The sequence below is a fragment of the Populus trichocarpa genome, chromosome 5 (assembly GCF_000002775.5).
Source record: "Populus trichocarpa isolate Nisqually-1 chromosome 5, P.trichocarpa_v4.1, whole genome shotgun sequence".
In the NCBI taxonomy this organism is placed as follows: domain Eukaryota; kingdom Viridiplantae; phylum Streptophyta; class Magnoliopsida; order Malpighiales; family Salicaceae; genus Populus; species Populus trichocarpa.
In genome coordinates, this window is record NC_037289.2 from 935,923 (window position 1) to 957,163 (window position 21,241).

The window sequence follows — 21,241 nt, forward strand, 5'->3', positions numbered from 1 at the left end:
ATCCTTAATTATCAGTTGTGGGGCTTCAATGGACTTCGAAAGTATTTGTAATAAAAAGATAAATCGTGGAATTGAATTGTATTAGCAAGTGATTGAAGAAAAATGGTGTAATGAGTAATAAGCAAATACGGATCAGGTAATAGCTGAGAAGCCATCTTAAAGTAACAACATTGGTTAACAAAGGATTTTTAATCGCATTACAGAAAGCGTTGAAGGAAGCCTTTGATTTCATCAATGTATGGAGTCCGAGTAGGAATGATGTGACCACAATCATGCTCAATAATAACTGAGCAACCATCTTCAAGTAAGGAAGCAAGTTCTCTGCTTGTTTTATTTGCAATCTGCCTGGGTGGTGAAGGCGTGAAGCTCCGACCTCAAAATGATGCTCGATCAGTGGTTCTCAGCTAACTCTTCACATCCTTTACTGTTATTAAATTCTTTGAGAACGCGGTAAAAATTATATTTTTAAAAAATTTAATTTTTTTATTAAAATTTAATATGTTTTATATATTTTAAATTATTTTAATATTTTAATATTAAAAAATAAAAAAATATTTTTAATATATATTTTAACATAAAAAATTATTTAAAAAACATCGCCAACCATACTAAAAAAAAAAGATAATCTCTCCACAATAACATCTCAGCTTCTTAAGCAACTCAAAAAGGATAGAAACAGTACTGACACTGATTGATTACTAGTCAGTTGAAGGGGCCAAATCATTATTCAATGACAGAGTACTTACAACACTTGCTTCGATGGACGATCATAGCTGGTGTTAGAATTAACATGGGAAGCAGATGATTAATCTAAGTAATTCTCACACCAGCAAAATGCCTGGATGGTTTATTTTTTCTTCTAATAATAGAATTTGAGGTCATTTGATGAGGTTATAAAAACTTCATACTAAATTAGATTTTTCATGAACATAATTATAGGTAACTCGTGGTGAGTAGAGTTACAAGTATCATATATTGAGTGGAAAGGTTGGTGCTTGGTTGTGGTGCCTTGTTGTATTATTAGTGGAGAGTTTGGTCGCTCATGAGTGATTGATGAGAGATGCAGGTGCCCTTCAAGGGTCTGGCAAAAGATTGTAGTTGGTAGAGAAATGTGACATCACATTAACAGTTTGTAAGCTAGTTGAGTAGAGTGTGACTTTGTACTAAATTTCACAAGTCACAATTCTACATTAGAATTCATGTCTAAAAATTTATGTGATACACGATCAAGGCCCAAATATTTTTTGAGATGATTAGAAAAAGAAATAATCCAGGTAGCTCATTTTCAGGCCAGGCCCAAATAATATGGTTTGAAAGTTGTGTTATTTAGGGCCTGGCCCAAGAAACATAGAGGTGGGTGCTTTAGACTTGGCCCAAACAATTTTTTTTAAAAAAGAAAAATGTGTGCACCATCACCATCCTAGCCCATATGTTCATCCCAGCCCCTGTATGATCATCACCAAGGAAATTCAGGTTGCTAAGCATATATAATAACATTCATGCATCTATTTTTTTGTGTTGAAAATAAAAATTGTCAAGACCAGGTCATAACGAAAATCTAGATTTCAAGTTCATAACGAATAGTTGTGTATTTTCCGAATGCTAACACCAGGTCGGCGAAGCTTCATGCTTGTTTTTTTTTCAAGTATTAGACAGTAAATCTCTTCCTGAGAAATGCATATACAACCATCAGCTTTGTTGTTTGGCTCATTTGGCTGAAGTAAAGATATAAAAACCAAAATGCTTTGGAATTCCAAACACAAGCTGAAAGTTTTTATTCCAAAAAATCTAAATTTAGGATTTGGTGGTTCTCATTTTTCATTCACCTGTGTGTTCGTTGTCTGGTCTTCTATGAGACAGACGAGTGATTGTTTCCCTCTGTTTATTTTTTCAAGTATTTCAGTCTGTACGGTGTACAAATCCTAAATTCTCAGTTGAAGGGCTTCAATAGAATTCGAAAATATTTGTAATAAAAAGATGAATCGTGGAATTAAATTGTATTAGCAAGTGTTAAATACTATTATCCTGAAATGTTTAGAAGAGCTTGATTTCTGTCTTTAAATGTGATTTAAATTTTGATGTCCTAACATATTCAAATTCAAGAATCGTTATTGAATTTTTAGTTAACGGTTTTAATTTGTCTTGAATTTCAACTTTCATGACTGAAAATTCACATTTTATTTTTCCTTTTAATAAAAAAGAAAAAGAATTCAAATAAATTATACAAAATTAATCAAAGAGATAGATCTAATCCAAAAGGAGAACATATACTTTGAATTTTACATAGAAGGTTCGAAAACATATTTATTCCGATTCAGAAGGAGAAATGCACTGGAGTACTGATGTACACCATTCATCTGAATTTACATATAGTAATGTTCATCTTTTACCAAAAATAAACCATTTATAGATATTGCCAGGGGATTCGTGCAGATCCAGTATAGTTCCATTTTCGCTATACAAGGATCAAGATCAAATAAGTATTCATTCTCTTTTTGTCGAAAGAGGATATATTTCTAACCTTTCACTAAAATAAAATTAAACACAAATGCTTCATATCTTTGGAGTAAAAGTAAAAAAAGAAAAAATTATCTAAAAAAAATTATTTTAGTATACTTTCAAGAAAAATAATATTTTGAAAAATACCAAAACACATGCCAAAGCTTGAGAAAAAGCCAACACAAACATCATAACATTTCATACAAATACTTTCTTCCCAGAATTGCCAGTTTCTAGTCTATAACACAAATAATTGAAAGCAGAAACTGGACCTTCATATCATGCCAAAATTGATTGAAGAAAAATGGTGTAAAGAGTAATAAGCAAATACGGATCAGGTAATATAGCTGAGAAGCCATCTTAAAGTAACAATATTGGTTAACAAAGGATTTTTAATCGTATTACAGAAAGCGTTGAAGGAAACCTTTGATTTCATCAATGTATGGTGTCCGAGTAGGAATGATGTGACCAAAATCATGCTCAATAATAACTGAGCAACCATCTTCAAATAATGAAGCAAGTTCTCTGCTTGTTTTGTTTGCAATCTGCCTGTCCTTGCCTGGAACACAACCGAATACATGGAGAGAGGGGCAGTTAATCGATCCACTCTCAATCTCCACAAATGGAAGAGCGAACCCAGAACACAAAATTGCAAATCTGAAATCAATGTCACCTTTTAGCCTCCCTTTTTGTGCACAAAGTAAAGCAGCCATCGCTGCTCCTTGTGAAAATCCCAGGATCCCGTCAAATGGCCCATCCCGAGAGAATACTGTCTTTAAATACGATAATGATACATCAAACCCTTCAGTTTGCTGCAGGTACTGGAGGGGATCAAATGGACTATCTGCCTTTTTCCAATCAGTTGCACTGCTTCCTTTGGAATCAGGTGCTATCAACCAGGCAAACTTTCCCCTGCAAGTTTCTGTTGGGGGGAGAATTTGTTGTGATGAAAATGATGATTCATCACTGCACTCTAGTTCCGAGACACATGACTGGTATATGAAAGGCAACTCATGAGGTGCATCAACAAAGACAAGCTCAGCAATGTTTTTAAGTTTCTTGGCTAATGATGCAGTTCTTCCTTTAAAACCAGATGCATTCTGCCGAAACCCATGCAAGCACAAGATTCTTAGCTTTCTTGGAGGCCTAGCACCTGTTTTAATGGATGAACAATTACATTAAGACTGAGAAGTTCTTGGAAGAAAACAAAATGAAAGATGTAACAGGGATAAAAAAAGACAGATGTTCACTATTAGCCAAGATAAATACACCATTGTACTACATGTTATCTTGGTAAACATGGAACCAAAACGATCCAAGTGATAAGGAGACAGACCTTACCCTGTTCCCCATGAAGTTGAGGCGAGAGGATAGTATCTGAGGAAATGGTTTTGAGCTCAACTTGAGGCAATATATCTTGCTGTTCACCATTTTCAGCAACATTTGACTCAATTACCTTTCCATGTTTTTGGCACAGCTCGCAAGCATAAACAGCTTCCTCCTTCTGCCCACCCACAAAAATTAACAAATAAGACCCAACAAAATACAGAAACCTACAAGTGGAATGGAAGCTGAACAAACAGTTCATCAAAACACATACAAATTAGGCAATGATTGTTTTTAGAAGGGAAAATGAAAATCTGAAAAGCTATTATTTTAAGTTTCACTTTTGATAAAAATCGAGAAGCATTGGTTAAGGTTCTTAGAATATTCACTGGACAAGATGGAGCTAGGTAAAGTATGATAGACATGCTTAAATGGTCAGAAATATTAACATTCAATGGCAGAAGGACTCTAGTCATCAAAACTTACCCGGCAGCTATCACAGACCAATACTAGCATTCTACAATATGAGCATCTACATCGTGAAGAGTAATCATCAAAGGATAAGCCACAGAGAAGGCAGGTTCCCAAGATATTTGTATCTGAGCTCCCAACAGAAATCCTACAGCCACAATACAAAATTACTGGGCAAAATCAACACTTCTTTTTCTTTACTTGTTTTCTTTTATTGAACACCAGAAAGTTCAATAAAAGCATGATGTTATCCAATCACCAAAGGATAAGGTAAAAACTTTAAAATCAATAGGGTCGTAATTACTCTGAGCAATCATACCTGTGATCAAAAACAAAATTCTTTCCTTTGAAAAAACCACCATCTGGAAATTGTTCTAAATAACGCTGTATTCCACCAAACAACTGCAACAAAGCCAGCATTGCAAAATATATCAGTATAGCGATCAACAATCAGGACCTAACTTCCTCAGGATCTTATGGTCAAGGTAAGCATAACAATAGCTTCTGCTGGATCCCGAGCTTACCTGAAACACATTCTCAAATCCAGCACCTTTTGACCTAATATAGGCCGATGCCATCTCACACCTGATTCCTCCAGTACAATACCTACACAGCACCCAAACAAAACATACTAAGATTAGAGTGGAAAAATGGGCGTTTGAAGCCATAACTGCACCAGCTTTCAACCATGATAACATGATTTTCCAAATCAGATGGAAAACAGAAAGTGAAGTTCAGGTCAACACCAATAAAAAGTCATTTTTGGAACAAGCACTTACATCAGGACATTCTTTCCTCGCAATTGTTCAGAATTATCATCTATCCAGGATGGCAGATCACTATACTGTCTGATTCCAGGATCTAAAGTGTCCACATTTGGCATGTCAAACTTCCCAATTCTCGTCTCATACAGATTCCTTGCATCTAATAAAACAAGACCTTTATCATCAGCTAGACTTTCTTTATCTACAAGCTTCCCTGAGAAACATAAACAGAATCACCCAACACATAGTTAACCATTACCAGTCATTCCCTCGCATAACAAAACAACAAAACCAAATTTAGAGAACAAAATACTACAAAGAAGAATAAACATAGCCTTAAAACAAAAGCAAACGAAAAAGTAAAGCATGTAATAAAATTTCAAAAAGAAAATCACAACTCACCAGCACTTTGAAGAGCAGAATGGAACTCCACAGCGGACAAATGCCTACCAGCATTTGAAACATCCGGTGCTTTAACAAGAGGATAAGGGCTAAAAGTAACCAATTCCTAGGCACACCAAAATGCATGAAAATGTTAGACCAAGCAAGCAAACGCAAACGCAAATCAAAAGAGAACTTATACTATACCAAATAGCTCAAAACAATGATCTTAATAGAAACCAAAGTTTGATAGAACAAAGATTCATCATACCTTGACAATGCGAATGGAAAGAGAAGTGAAGCCACATTCATGAGCAACCTTGTCATTCAATGGAAAATGACAAGAAGCAAGCTTGAAATCAGTCCCTTCAAATAAACTAATAGCTTTCACAGCTTCAATATGCTTCTCCAATGAAGACAACTTGCCACCAACCTAAACCAATGAAGAAAACAAAAGAAACCCAATATTCTAATAAGCAAAAAGTTCCAAACTTTCCAATTTTTGGACTCAAATAACTAAACCCAAAATCCCAAACAGCAAAAGGTTTCAAACTTTTCAATGAGATTGTGATATGATTGAAGAAAACAAAGGAAACCCAAAATTTTAATAACCAAAATGATTCAAACTTTTGAGATTTAAACTGCAAAAAGTTGGGGTTATTGAGTTACAGTGACATTGACTCCATGGAGAGAGAGGCGGACACGGCCAAGGAGGGAGAGGGAAGTGCAGTTGGAATTGTAGAAGGAGAGGAGGGAGTTGAGATCAGGGATTTCTGTGTATTTGTAGTAAAGCAGGACACCATATTGCTCTTGCTCTTGCTCTTGCTCTTTGCCTTTGCCTTGCTGATTCTCGTTGCTGTCTGCCATGGTTGAGCTCCGCGGGAGAGAGCTACTTCACTTTACAAAGGCCTATAAACTTAAAGCCCTAGTCTTGATTGTAAAAAATGAACCCTCTAATCTTTATTTATTTTTTTCAGATGATAAGATCTTTCTGGCCCATTTAAAATTGCGTCTAGCCCTTCTTTATAATGTCTAATGATGGAGATTAGATCCTCTCCTGAATTTTGTTGTTTCAATCAAAGGGCTTTTGATTTGTACGTGGTTATTAAAACTTGCTCGGCCAGATTAATCCGATAATTCATATACTTGAAATCGAACTCAGATTAGGTTTTTATTTTGAATTGATTTAAAAATTGACTTGATAATTTTTTTTTAATTTTTATTTATATAAATAACAAAACAACTTCATTTTATGATTGATCTAACAAAATCCACAACTCAAACCATGACGGTTGTGCCTCAACGCTTTCCACTTAACAACCCTTTATGCCTCATAAGAGGGGATTGATAAACATGAGCAACAGCTACATGGAAATCATTTCAATGCTACTGCCTCCAAGCTGCAGCAGTTTTTTTCACATTGCATTCATTGCAGCAGGCTCAAACATCTCATCCATTCGAGAGGTAAGTTGAAAAGATGATGCACAATCCATAACAGCTACATTTTCAGTGGCCACATCAGATAAATTTGCTCTAGCTACATCAGAAACCAGCCAGTTCGGAACATGTCTGATGCTCTCAATATATAGGAATTCATCATATATCATTAGCACAAGTCTAATTCCATATCAAGACAATCACGAAGATCACTTTTCCATCAATTTGGCATGCAATTTTACAATTCAACTCGACAAATTCCAAGGTGGAGTCCTAAAGTTTTAACATTTTTTGACAGTTTCCATCGATTACTGAAACCCTATGTGCCAGACCAAAAATTCTGAGCCTTGGCAGCAACGAACATATAGTGTTGAAAATTTCAAAGCAAGTGAAAAAATCTACAAAAAGCTAGAGAGTGCGTTCACCCAAACTTGAAGCCACCTTGAGGAACGCTAGGCTGGTTAGTTCCGAAAGCAAAACCTTGCTGATTTCCATCCCCACCATCTTGGACAATTGGTTCTCCATCTTCTTCCTCAGCCCAGTATCTCTCCAAAATTTTCACTGCTTTCTCATATATCTCATTGTTGTCGTGGGTTTGCAGGATGTCAATCTTTCTCAAGACTGCTCTCTTGACTCAATTCTGCAACAGCTTGCTCAACTCACAGCTCCATTTCGATTTCGTTATATGGGTAGTGGCGTCTCAGGGTCCTGACCAGAAGTAAGGCCACCTCAGAATTTCCAGGTACTTCCTATCAGGACCTTGCTCTGCTGAAGCTTGGTTATGATAGTCTTCACAGCAACGAAGTTAAATGTGGTTTCCTGTATTGTGCTTTCTTCCCGGAATTAGATTATTGGTTGGCCATGGGAGGGATTTTTGGGTGAATATGGAGATGTATGAGGGGCTCGAATTGAAGGTTACAACATCAATGACAGTCTTACTCAATAATGCTTACTGGAAGATGAAGGCAGAGATGAGAAAATGCATGACATGATTCGTGAAATGGCTCTGTGGATAGCTTGCGGGAAGAAGAAGCCAGAGTATTTGGTCGAGGGCAGGACTCAGTTAGTTAAATTATGCACCAGATCTTCATATATTATTGTTAAAAAAAAATATTTGAAATACTTGTTTTTTATCTTCAATTGTTCACTTTTTTTTTTCTTTTCATACGTAAAATCCAATGGGTTTTCTTTTTTATGACATTAGGTGTCAACCTGCAGAGTCTAACAATTGGATGTATTTTGAAATGCGCTGCAAATTAAGTTTCTGAAAAAAATTTATATATTTTTTTTTGTTTAAAATAAATTTTTTTTTATATTTTTAGATTGTTTTGATGTGTTGATCTCAAAAATAATTTTTAAAAAATAAAAAAAACTTTATTTTGATGCATTTCTAAGCAAAAAACACTTTGAACCGTCACCGCTACCACAATCTCAAACAAAGCCTTAGTTGTTAGCAATTTTTTATGACTAAATGTTGTATGTTATTATTGACATAGCACATTAAAACAAACCATGTTTTCAAAAATTTTAAAATTTTTTTTGTTTAAAATGAAATTTTTTTTATGTTTTCAGATCGTTTTAATGTGATGCTATCTAATTTCTAAAAAAAATAAAAAAAAACTTTATTTTAATATATTTTTAATCAAAACATATTTGAACCATCACTACTACTATAATCTCAAACAAAGTTTTTAGTTGTTAGAAATTTTTGATAATTAGATGTTGTATGTTATTATTGAATATTTTAAAGGTGAGATTTATCATAGGATTCATGATAAGTCAAAGTGGCAAACCATATAAATATATTTCGAATCTATAATATAGCAGCTATCACAAGGATATTAAGGACTTATAATGAGGTAACACACATAAAATGAATATTAGTTTTTTGATTAAGGAGGTTTTTCTCGAAGAACATTTCATTGGATAATTTTATGGCGAAGGATTTTTTTTTTATATAAAGGGTTTAGTTGATTTTTTGATAAGTGAGACTTGTATAATTACAAATTAAATATTTTATGTATCTTTATGTAGTTATTATGTTTTTAATTTTTAAAGATTTTGACTCGTAAATAACCCATCATCTTTCACTCTCTCTCTATATATATATATATATATATATTAAAACTAAATAGAACTATTTATGTTGATATTTGTAAGCAGGTAAGGTTTTTTAATTAATAAAAAAGTTCCAAGTTTTTTAATTAATATATATAGTATATTATTAAAACTAAATTGAATTCCACTTTAAATAATTTGATTTGAAGTAATTTTTTATTATGATCTAATTTAGTATTGATCAAAACCACCAGTTTCTTATCAGGTTAATACTTTGGTCGTTCTAATTACAAACTCTACTCTAATTGGATTTTAAATCAACTCATCAAATTAAACCGGATATGACAAACTTGGTTTATTGTAATTTTAGTTTTTTTCTTTCTCTCATGGTAAACCAAGACACATCATATTATTGGCCTATAAAATTATGAAATTACTCGACTTTAGTTTCTTGCTATATATTTATATTTCTGTGTAATTTGGAATTGAGTTCTAAACAATATTTCATAAAATATTAAATTTTTTTATTTTTTTATCATTTTAATATATTTATGATAAAAATAATTTTTAAATAAAAAATACTTTAAAAAATAATTTTAATTCATAATTTGGTTGCTTTGTCACTAATAAATGAACAAAGAAAAAACAGAGAGAGATTTGAAAGGCCAGCTTATCGTTTAGCAAATTCTTGGCTTTAATTAATGCGGGTTCCCAATAAATGTCGACATAATTTTATAGCTCCCCTTAATCAGTAAGCAACTGCTCGTTGATGTCATGATGCGGATATTTCAAATTTTCAATCATATAATAAGTTTGAAAAAAATATCAACCACGTCAGCAAATCCTTAATAAGAGAGAAGGCATTTGATTTCCATTAAATATTATACTTATAAAATGTTTTTTCATAAGATATATTATTACAAAACAAATTTTGTGATATTTAAAAAGTAATAATATAAAATTAAAATATCTATGCAATAAAAAATAATAATTGAGACGACGATGACAAGCATAATAACAGTAATAATAAGATTAATAATGAATGCTGAAAAACATTATAAATTGAATTTTTTTAATAAAAAAATTGTCATTATTAGATTTTAATTCATAATTTGTATTTTACACATTTTTTATAATCACGATACACGTGGTATATAGATTGAGACTTCCCTTATTTACATGATATGTTGCGTTTCAAACTACAATTTAAATGAAATTTTTGATTAAAAACATTTAATATACAGCGAGATATCATACTCCAACTACCAGTCCCAAACTAATATTTAGATATCTACTCTTTTTCCTAATATTCAAATCTCAGTCACCATAAGATGCACCGAATCTCTATCATCCCATTTCATAATCAAATATTTCTCTAATTGTCTTGTAGTATCTGTCAAGAAAGCCAGATCAGATTTTCCCGCCACTCTACTGAGAAGCTGTCAGCCATTGAAATGAAGAAATTTGTTCTCTTCTTATGGATCAAAATTCAAATCTCGTTCCCTTCTATGCTTCCAAATATTTCCCTCCGACGCAAAATTTCAAATCGATACGAGCGTTTTTGTCTCTTGCCCATCCACACAATAGTAATTTTGTTTCATTATCAGTGGAAAATTACTCAATTTCATTAGTCAAAAGGATTTAGTAAATCCCATTGGGCCTACAGGGTGGAAAAATCCTATGAATCCTCAATCACAGCCGAAAACCCTTTTTTTTTTTTTTTTTTCCAAAGGTGATTCACTTTTTGGCAGATTGTTCTTTCAATTAGGCCCTGCTAAAACGTTTCCTTACTTTATTTGTAACCCCCTTTCTTTTACTTTATTTTCATTTTCATCCTTGTATTTTTCCAGGTTGATTCCGTTTATTTCGCTCTATCGTCTCAATCATGCATGTGGGGGACAATTAAGGGTAGACGAGTGTTAGGTCTGTTTGCTTCCATCTATCTTTTGATATTTTCAGATCAATTAATTTATATATGTTTATATTAAGTTAAAATCCCCATTCTTGTTAATATTATCCAAATTTAAAATATGCAAGTGAGAATATATACTAATAGTATTTCAATATAATTATTGAAAATTAATTATGTTATAAATATCGTGACTTGACTTGGATGATTAATGTTTTTTATGTTGTTAATATAAGTGTTAGTCTAATATCATGTTTGTCTATGCGGCAAATATTATATTTAAACTATGGTTTAAAATTAAAGGTATTATTTTAATTACTTTTCATTTGAATTGTAATTTGAAACTCGATAAACAAATAGTTTCTAAATCAAGGATGGTATAAATAATATTTTATTTGACAAAAACTAAAAAAAATCAAAACTAAAAAGGGCAATATATTTTTTGGATTTTTGTGAATAAACCAATATAGATAGAAATGATTGTTAAAAAATTCGATCAAAAAGAGAATTAACCATATAGAACCAAAAAAAAAAAAAAACTCATCAATATGAACTTCTCACATAGACTAAGGTCAAATTAAATATTTTTGGGTCCTACCAAAAACCTATCTCAAATAAACATGAACACATCATTACAACCATAAAAACCCCACAGCCTCCTAGCATCATACACGCAAAAACTCACTCTCCCCCTTCTCTTTAAAGAAAACAAACCTCTCTACTCTAGACTTGGAGAGAGAGAGAGAGGACAGTGGTAATGGCGGGGAGGTGGTCGACGTCAACATTCCGACAATGGCTAGGTCTTGACGTAGCTTACACCACTTCTTCTATCTGGGCATCTTCCATCTCCGTCCTCCGGTGGCCGTCACAGTTAAGAACAACGACGAACCCATCAAGGTGGTGGGCCCCACCGAGGATGATGAGGTGGCCGGAGCTGGACTTCTCGATCTTGGACGATGTGGTTTGGAGCTTGGTCACTGCTTTTGAGTCAGTAGCTCTTGTCTCCATGTTGGCTTTCTTTTTTCTCTTCTGTGGCTGCACCGTCTAGGAAAGAAAGAAAGGAAGGAAGTTCTGTCTAGTCTTGAAGAAGTTTCTACAATGTTCCTGGTGGTATGTTGCCGGAGAATGACGTCATCCGGGGAGGAGTTTGGTGGTCGAGTTAACAATTCTGTGGTTGTTGGCCTGGCTAAGCACGTGAGTCACGTGCACTTTGGGGTTGATATTTTTTTTCACTCTTTTTTATTTTATTTTAATTGATTATGGGTTAGCCAATAGGGGGTGGCCACGTTAGTGGGTTAAGGGTGATGTTGTTGAAGAATGAAGAGCTTAACTTTTTAGTCCCTGGTAAAAAGGAAGCTTTTTGTTTTGACCCTTTTTGTTTTTGTTGTTGGCATTGTTATTTTGTGCCTTCTTTTGTTCTTGAGATCTTTTTTGAGTTGGTAATGTTAATGGTTACATGGAGCATTAAATTATTTCAATTTTGGGTACTTGATTTATCAAAAAAAAAAAAAATATATTGGGTGCTTTAATAGTTATATTTAAATAGTTTTTGTTTAGAAAGGAGTAAATTTATTGATTTTTTAAATGTTCTTTAACGAGAATGTTAAAATCATTAAAAAAAATCTAATTTATAGTTTTCTCCATCTATAAATTTGAAAATATTTGGTTAATTAACTTATACTAAGTTTTGTATATATATTCTTTAAAACTTGAAAAAACTATAATTTATAGTTTTTTTAAATTATAACTATAAAACTATTACAACACATGCTATTTTTTGTTTTTTTACTAATATGAGTGTTTGAACCAGTTTGTACATACCTCAATTAATTTTACAAACCTTTTAAAATTTAGCTATAAATTATTACACTTTATATTTCTAATTGCATTCTAAGTTTAGCTAGAATTAAGCCTAGAACGGACTGGAAATAGTGAGACAGTGACCTAAAAGAAACAAAGAAATTAAGTGGATTACGGAATCTAGACAGCTTTGGGTAAAAAAAAGAAGGAAAGAAAAGAAAAGAATGCTGCTAATATATCTTTATTATAAAAACAGACACCTTTAAGACATTCCATATATGCTCATCATATCCATTGAGCTTCTTCTGCTTTCCTAAACTTTATTCCGACGGATCATACACTTTGATCATTTGTCAATTTAAAGATGGAATCAACCTATCTATGGATTGCAAATTGTCTGCCATTTCCATCTACTTAGATTCTCTTCTTTGCCCACAACTCATCTGCTTATTAAAACTAATCTGGCCTAATAGATAAACTCGGTAATCCATCAATCGAGAGCACAATTCAGGCCAGATTTTATTTTAAATCCAGGTGAAATCTAAGATTTTTTTATTTAAAACAATGTTGTTTTATTTACTTTTTATTTTTTAATATATTGTTCAAAATAAAATAGTTTTATTTTAAAAAATAACCAAAAATTAACTCGCGTTCATATTAGCTTTTTATTACCATCAGAACTCAAACCAGTTCTGATAACTATATTTTATAAAGGGAAGTTGTTCTACAGATCTCGACCCCAACAATCATGTTTCAAGAAAGACCCCAACCACCTCAACGTGGAAGCTCACATATTTGACAGAGTATTTATATCCTTGTCAATGTCCATCTACTCCCATGGCCACTAACCCATGTTTGTTGGCTAAATCTCCAGCAGGTAGGTGCCATGATGCAACTGTGGTCTTAATTGATCATGCATGGCACTCGTCATCGGGCTGTTGAATCCATTGGTTTGCCTCGATCTATGCTAATCTGCGCTCTATCTAACAATTCAATCATGGTTTTGTTAGATAAAAGTCATGATCAGAACTAGAAATGCCCTGTTTTCCTCTGTTTTTCGCAAAATCTTGCGATTTTTTGTATTGGTTAGAAACAGACAAATCTAGACATAAGACTATATCTTCATATGTGCTTTTGCGGTTGAAAGAGTCTTCTTGTAAATGAAATATAAATTTTATTATGTTTTTTTTTTATTAAAAAAAACCTTGCTTAGCCGGTCAAGTCATCACCAGTTACGAGTCTGTGAGCTAAACTGATGAGCAGATTTCTCTCCCTGGAAAGTTAGGGCGTGTTAAATTTTCTATCACGCCTCATATTTAACAAAATTACTACAGTTTTTCAGATGGCTAGAACAAAATAAAAAACAAAAAAGAAGAAGCTGTTGATCTCATGATTTGCATCACAAAAAAAGAAAAGAAAAAACCTCATCCACGTTCATCTGCCAGAGAGATCCGGGAAACTTCCAGGCCAATAAAAGTATTTTACTATACGCTATCATCATATTCACAAGTTGGATGATAGAAATGACACAATATTCTTCTCTGTTTTTTTTTTTTTTTTTTAAGATAAAAGTATTCTGTTGAGATATAATCATAATCAGCACATGTTTAGTAGTGGTAAGCACACGGCTATGTAATGATAATCCAATGTTTTCATGATAACTAGTAGTTTAAGGATGATAGTGTAGGAATTTGTTTTAATAAAACATGTTCAATTGATACATTTGGGGCTAAATTTAAAATGAAATTCATTCACTTTTAGAGTTAAAATTTTGCTGGAAATTATTGATAAAAAATGTTTATTAACATAGAACATTAAAATGATTAAAGTAATTAAATTATGAATAAATAAAAAATTAATCTAAAAAACCCCTTAGTTTAAATGTTTTTATGAAACCCAAAATCCTCTATCCTACACGCATGCTCAACTTTACTTGGGCATAGCCCCAAACTCGCTAACCTATTATAGATTTAGATTTGAGTTTATTATAAAATAAATCTTTGACCTATAAAGAATAATTTTTTGTCAGCCCATAAAAAAATTTTGATCAATTTCTTCAGTAACCTGAACAATTTTTAGACATTTTTTCTTAGCTTAAAAACATCAAAATCACCACTATTTGTTAACATGAAGGTCCTTGTTATTTTCCATACAATATGGACATGTTAGTTTTCCATGTGTGCTCTAACCAGAAACCATTTTATACATAGAAAAATCATTGATTCTCCACAAGAAAGTGCCTTTATCTGAAAATTTTGTTTTCTCAATACATTATATATCAATGCCCTGGATGACAACAACTAGTTCAACTCATTAATCAGTGGACAAAGCCAAACATCTATATTCCGACACAGATTATTAGGACCGAATATGAATATAGAAAAAAATATGAACTCCGGCCTCATATACATCCCCAATGGAAAATTATAAACCATGAGTATCACCAACCAATAAAAATAAAAAGCAGCAAATGATTCGAATGGATTGAATTCATCTGTACATAACCCAAGAAGCACGTTCATTGATTCCATTGAAAACTAAAAATGCACCCTATTAAAATGTTTTCAGGATTCACCATCAGAATGATGCACTATCACTTCATCCACTGCATTATGTGAATGATACCATGTCACGTGCTCAACAATTTTTGGTGACATAAATAACCCTTGCAGTCTAAGTGTGATTAAGAAGTATCTAAGTTTTCTATGTGCGACAAAAGTCCTTCCCTACCAGTTCTGAATTTATATATGAGCATGCCCACATGTTTTGCACTTAATCAACTCTGCATTTTTTAAGGTAATACAATATGTAAAAGTTTGGACACATGTCAATTTTATGGTATCCTAGGCCGATGAGTTTGTCAATTTCTCTAAATCCCAAACTATCGTCAAAGTCTTTCAAAAGATAAAAAAACCTGGTCTTGTTTGCATTATGTTCTTCATTTATGATTGAACATTAACTAGCATAACCCTGATTCATTTTCATCGTATCTATAACCAAAGTCCTATAAGGATTACTATTGCTATATATAATTTCATGCATGTTGCTAGAACTAGAAGTTGACCCAATCATCCTTTCTATAATGGTCTCATGAGGAACATATGATTCTTTGTGTGTAAACCAACACAAATATCTCTTCACGAATCCTTTTTGTAGAAGATGCATCGTTACAATATCTGAATCAAGAAACTTTTTATTTTTACATCTCGTACATAGACATCTAATATTGCTTTCATTAATATTTCTCGGATTAAATAGTGCACAATTAATAAAACCCTAAACCCTATTACAACAATCCATTCTACGCAGCCCTTTAGGTGAATCTTGATACATCCATAAATGATCATCCATTACTTATGTCAAACCTATATAGAATATTGATGACAACATGTATTAATTAATTATGTAAACTAAATAAACAACAAAATATTGGTTTAACTCAAACTTATTTTTAATATTTCCTTGAATTTGATGAATTTATTTTTTCTTTCCAGAATACATATAACAGCCAGTTGAAGAAGAGATACAAGGATGATCCTTCGACCCGTCCAAATCTTGATCTGGATTTGTGGTTATAGGCAGGATTGTTTGGTAGACCCGATATAAATTGGGTGTATGAACTCTTTAACACTACGACCGATAACTTGTAGACGACCCATAGTGTTTTGATCGTTGGATGCTCACATTCAATTCTGACCACTCAAACTCTCAAGCTCGTTGTGATGTTATACCAACGAATACATGCTCAAATAACTCATCTTAATAAAAAAATGTGAATGATTCATTGCTAATTATAAAGAACTTCATTGATTGGTAATGAAGATGATATCATAAATGGGTGGTACATGCACACCTTTTAATTGGCCCCACGATCCCGATGACGACTAGCCTCCTTCTCCTCCAATGCTGCCTCTATTTTAGATTTATTGTATTTGAACGTATAAATATTTAAATTTGTAATACATATTTGATTTTTATATTATTTTAATTATTTTTCTACTTATATATATATATATATATATATATATATATATATATATATATATATATATATATATATATATATATATATATATATATATATATATAATACCACTGACGGGGTTACTGAAGGAACAACTCCGTCTGTATATTTAGAGAGAGTTGGAAAATAATTACTGCAAATATCACTTCTACGGTTAACTCACTAATAGAATTACAAATGGTATTCTGTTGGCGATGTTATATTTATTGATGGATAAATAAAAACACTGATGATATTACATACGATTTTCTTGTCGATGATATGTTAAGTTTACCGATAAAGATATCGATAGAATGTAGTGAATAATTTTTTTATGTGCTTTTATCGTCTGTAAATTCATCAATATATTTATTACTGACAAATAATAAATTACAGATGAGAGTTTTTCTGACAGATTGTTTCCATCCATTAGCCCATTGGTAATATACACACCGACAAATTATGAGTGTAAATACTGAAAAAAAATTTATTCAGTAAAACTATTAAATTTGATAGTAGATTGTGTTCGGTTAATGTTTTAGGACATAAGTGACAAGTATGAGAGAGAGAGAGAGAGAGAGAGAGAGACGCAAAATAAAAAGTCTACGTAGGAAAATTCAACTCTAAAACCATGTCTTCAAAAAGTCTGTCTCTATCTTTTAGAATTCAAAATAATAACTAAAAGCTACATGACATAGCGTGATAAATAAGCAACAAATTAATCAACCTGTCCAAAGTGTCGCACGTGATTGTCCTCTCGGGTGGTATCGGGAAATGGGGTAGAAAAGGATTTTTTGTCTTTTATTAGTGGAGAGAGGGAATGAAAATCACCACTTAGTATTTTTGTCACTAGTAACAATAACTGGTCTCAGAGATCGGACACGAGGACTGGTTGCTTAAAAGAAAGATATTAGCACCTCTAATACACTCTACCTAAGGTAAGCTGCATTGCTTATTGTGTAATGTATACTAAGGTGTTGTTGTGTTTTCTAATTGTTGGTCTATCAAAGGTTTAAGAAAAATCCTTTTCAGTAAGGAGATCATTATTTTATCAGATAAAACCTAACTATTCTAAAGTTAAAAAAAAAAAGAACTACTTCTTATTTAATTTTAAGAATATGTCTTACGTACGTATATGTTTAAAATCCCAGATATTAAAAGAAAACAAAATAATGTTTTTTAATATTTTTAAAATATTGGTCTAGTTCTCATGGCTTTAATAAACTGGTTTTTAAAATTCAAAATGCATGTTAATACATATTTTTTGAATTTTTTGTTGTATGAAAATATGATATGAAAATTTCTTATAAACTTAAGAGACTTAACCGTATGCATGAAAACAAGATATTTTTTTTTATATATATATATATATATATATTTGTAATATTTCAGAGAAAACCAGATATTTTAATACTGGATTTGTATCTTTATAGTATAAAAATATAAACCAATATTAATACAAAATGGTAGAAAAATACATGAGAAAATCACAAATTTTTTTGAAAGGATTTTTGGATTTTTTTGTTGTTTTTTATATATAATATAATATATAATTATAATTATAATTATAATTATATATTAAAATATATTAGGATGGGCTTAGCCCAATTATATGGGTTGAGCCCACCCTGGTTAGGCCGAGTCTGACTTAAAAGGAATTAGCGCAAAGTCGACCTAAAAAGCAACTAGGCTGAGGTTAGCCTAGCAGAGTTGGGCCAATATCGGCTCGAATTAGGGGTTGGGCCGATTTCAGCCCAATATACTCTATACTGAGGGGGATTAGGTTGGACCCGACCCAAATGTTTTGGTCTAGGCAGGCATTGGTCCGACCTAGGAATAATGACTCTCCACTATTCACATGTTATGTGAACATTGGAGAGTGAATTATAATTCACTCTCCACTGTTCATTAGTAGAACAATGAAGATTGGGGGGGAGAAGAAGAAGAAGAATGAGAAGGAGAAGGAGAGGGGGAAGCGGACCTGCGATGGCTTACGGTGATGCTGGTGGCGGTGAGGAGGAAGAATAGCGGTGTTTTGCGGTGGTGATGCAGCTAACAGTAAGAGAAATAGAGAGAGAAAGACTGCTTTTCTTCTCTCCTTCTCTGTTTTTTTCGCTTGCTGTTTTTCCTTTTCTTTGTTGTTCCTTTTTGTTTTTTTCTATTTTTCTAGTCTGTTTTCCTTTCTTTTCCTTTCTATGTTTCCCCCTGTTTTTCTTTTTCCGTCCCTCTTTTGTTCTCTCTCCTATTTTTCTCCTCCTTTCCTCTCTTGTCTCTTGGTATTTATAAGGGGGGAAAGGGGGAGAGAGATCTACTACCTTTGTCCAATAATGACGCAGGGATAGGGTGGCCAGACGGTCATTAGATAGCTACCCGCAGGGCTTGTCCCCTCTGTTTTTTCATCTGGTAGTAGGCCATGGTTGTGGGTCTTATTGGTTTTTGGAAGAGAGGGAGAGTGGCGCTGCAGGGGAAGTAAGGGAACAATCTTCTTCTTCCCTTGCTTGTAGTGTGTCCAGGGGAAGGAGAAGATGTACAGTGCCGTACAAAATGACACCATTTTCTCTCTGTTTTTTAATGTGAATAGTGAATGAAGCGACGTCGTTTTGAACGAAACTCGTCGTTTCATTTAAAAGAAAATGGCGTTAGAAACCTTTTGTTTCCAAATCAGTCCTTAATTTTGAATTTGTTCAATCAAGCCCTCAATTGAGATTTTGATTTTAAGAATCAATTCAATTACATCCCTGCCAAATTCAAAAGCTAGCCCTGAAGTTGACTGCTCTTTTCACTTTGGTTCTTGGTTTTGAATTTGTGCATTTTGACCCTCAATTGATCAACAAACTTCCAATTTCTTCAATTTAGCCCCTGATTTGGTTAATTCCATCCCCTATATTTACGTGCCTTTTCTAGTTTGGTCCTTAGTTTTGGTTTTCTTCAATCAAGTCCTTAAGTGCCATCAAACTTCAATGTTTATGCAATTAAGCCCTTGATTTGATCAAATTAACTCTTAAAAATTGTAATATGACCCCCAAACTTTAATTTCTTCAAATTAAAGGCAAAATTGACTTAAAAATCAATTTTTCTTGCAATTTAACCTTTCATAAACTCAATTAATCTTTCAACAAAATCTAATTGAGTATTTAAACATCTGATTTTAAACTTTTATTCCTCCAATTGAATTGAAAACATATTGTTCAATTTCAATTTTTACATTTTTGAACTTCCACAACTAATCTTTGATCATTTTTTGGGCGTCCCTATATCTTTGTTTTACTTCTATATATTTTTGTTTTCTTCTGATAATTTTTTTATTTCTTTGCATTTTTTCTTTTTTGTGTGAGGATAAAAAAATGAGAAGCAACATAAAATATAACAGAGATCCATTCCCTTCTCAACTAAGTTAGCTTTCTCAACTCCCTGACTAACTCATAATCTTCATTCACTTCAACACTTCCCCATTTCTGCTGGCTCGTCAATCTTCTTATTCCTGTTGGAACTCTCATTCTATGAGAGTCTGGGAAGAACGATGATGACTGGAAACTGTGTCGATAGTTACGGAGCTGGCAAAGACATGTCAATTGTGTGATCCCAGCAGGAAAAGAAGATACAAGACTCCCTTTCAAATCAAGTATTTCCAAGTACTTGAGCTTCCTTATGGACTCTGGAAGCTCACTTATCATGGTCCATCTCAAACTTAAGTATCTCAAATGAATCATTTCAACCAATTCAGGTAGGAAGCTGGAAAGGAGAGCTCAATCTAAATTCAATACTCTCAACAGCTTGGTTTATATTTTGCTACAGTAGGAAGCTTATTCACGTTATCTATTCTTCACTAAATAATACTAACTGATTCTCTTAACTGAGAAACAAGACTAACAACTACTAACAACATTCTAACCATTTCATTCTCTAATCTTTTGACATGTGGCAGGACTAGAGCCTTTGATATCTTTATATTCCCCCTCAATTGCAGGCTTGCAGGAGCCAAGTATAAGATTGGAACAGGTAATTTGTATCATCAAGCTTGACTGTCACAGTAGTATAAATCATAAGAAGCAAACAGGTAATAGAAGATTGAACAATCTGAAATTGAAAAGTAGTCACCATTTTAAAATGAAACATTCAAAATTCTTAATTTTTCTAACAATCTTTTCGTTTCCTTATACCACTACTGGCCAAATTGAATTTCATGAGGCGTGAATGAATTAGGGTTCTCTTATAGCCTTGAAATTATAGAGGAATAAAGAAAAAAAACTCTCAGAAAAATTACAATTAAATAATCTAATCTTAAAACAATACTCCAATTGTTGATGTAAAAGTTTAAAACCGATTTAATTAAAAGAATTCAAAATTAAGTGCAAAATGGGCTTGAAAGAGACCCAACAGGAGAGAAAAATCTGAAATAAACTCTTGATGTTCAAAATAGCCCACAAGTAAGGCTTAAATAGCTAGGGCTCAGAAAATTGCCAAAATAGATAAATATTGATTATTCAATAAACAAATAAAATATTGCCTTGTTTTAAGTTTAGACTTATGTTCTTTCAGCAAACAAAATTTTTGCTTTACCACATTCATTCGGTTCTATCAATTATTTTTTTA

General features: G+C 32.6%; 1 protein-coding gene across 3 annotated transcripts; it reads right to left on the reverse strand.

The window, feature by feature from the left end:
• Positions 1-66: 66 nt before the first annotated feature.
• Positions 67-6,426, reverse strand: LOC112323257 (rhodanese-like domain-containing protein 6). Of its 3 annotated transcripts, none has more exons than XR_008059145.1 (10): positions 6,111-6,425; positions 5,713-5,874; positions 5,463-5,568; positions 5,076-5,274; positions 4,821-4,902; positions 4,616-4,698; positions 4,312-4,444; positions 3,841-4,003; positions 2,838-3,652; positions 67-136 (listed from the first exon to the last, which is right to left on the reverse strand). XR_008059145.1 is itself a non-coding variant. In XM_052452696.1 (10 exons), exons 1-10 carry the CDS (start codon positions 6,306-6,308, stop codon positions 198-200), a joined length of 1,878 nt encoding a protein of 625 aa, XP_052308656.1. In that variant the 5' UTR covers positions 6,309-6,426; the 3' UTR covers positions 67-197. The 3 variants fall into 3 exon arrangements, 2 of the variants coding, with proteins under 2 accessions (XP_052308656.1, XP_024456683.1); XM_052452696.1 differs by having other exon boundaries at positions 67-220; positions 2,924-3,652; positions 6,111-6,426; XM_024600915.2 differs by lacking the exon at positions 67-136 and having other exon boundaries at positions 2,790-3,652.
• Between the last annotated feature and the right edge of the window lie 14,815 nt (positions 6,427-21,241).

Bases quoted from the DNA above. Each gene is read 5' to 3' on its own strand.
- LOC112323257 (XM_052452696.1), bottom strand. From the start codon at position 6,308: ATGGCAGACAGCAACGAGAATCAGCAAGGCAAAGGCAAAGAGCAAGAG. The intron at 5,275-5,462 runs GTGAGTTGTGAT...TATGTTTCTCAG, and splicing joins TTCTGCTCTTCAAAGTGCTG to GGAAGCTTGTAGATAAAGAA. The intron at 221-2,923 runs GTTTCCTTCAAC...ATGAAATCAAAG, and splicing joins ATACATTGATGAAATCAAAG to GCTTCCTTCAACGCTTTCTG.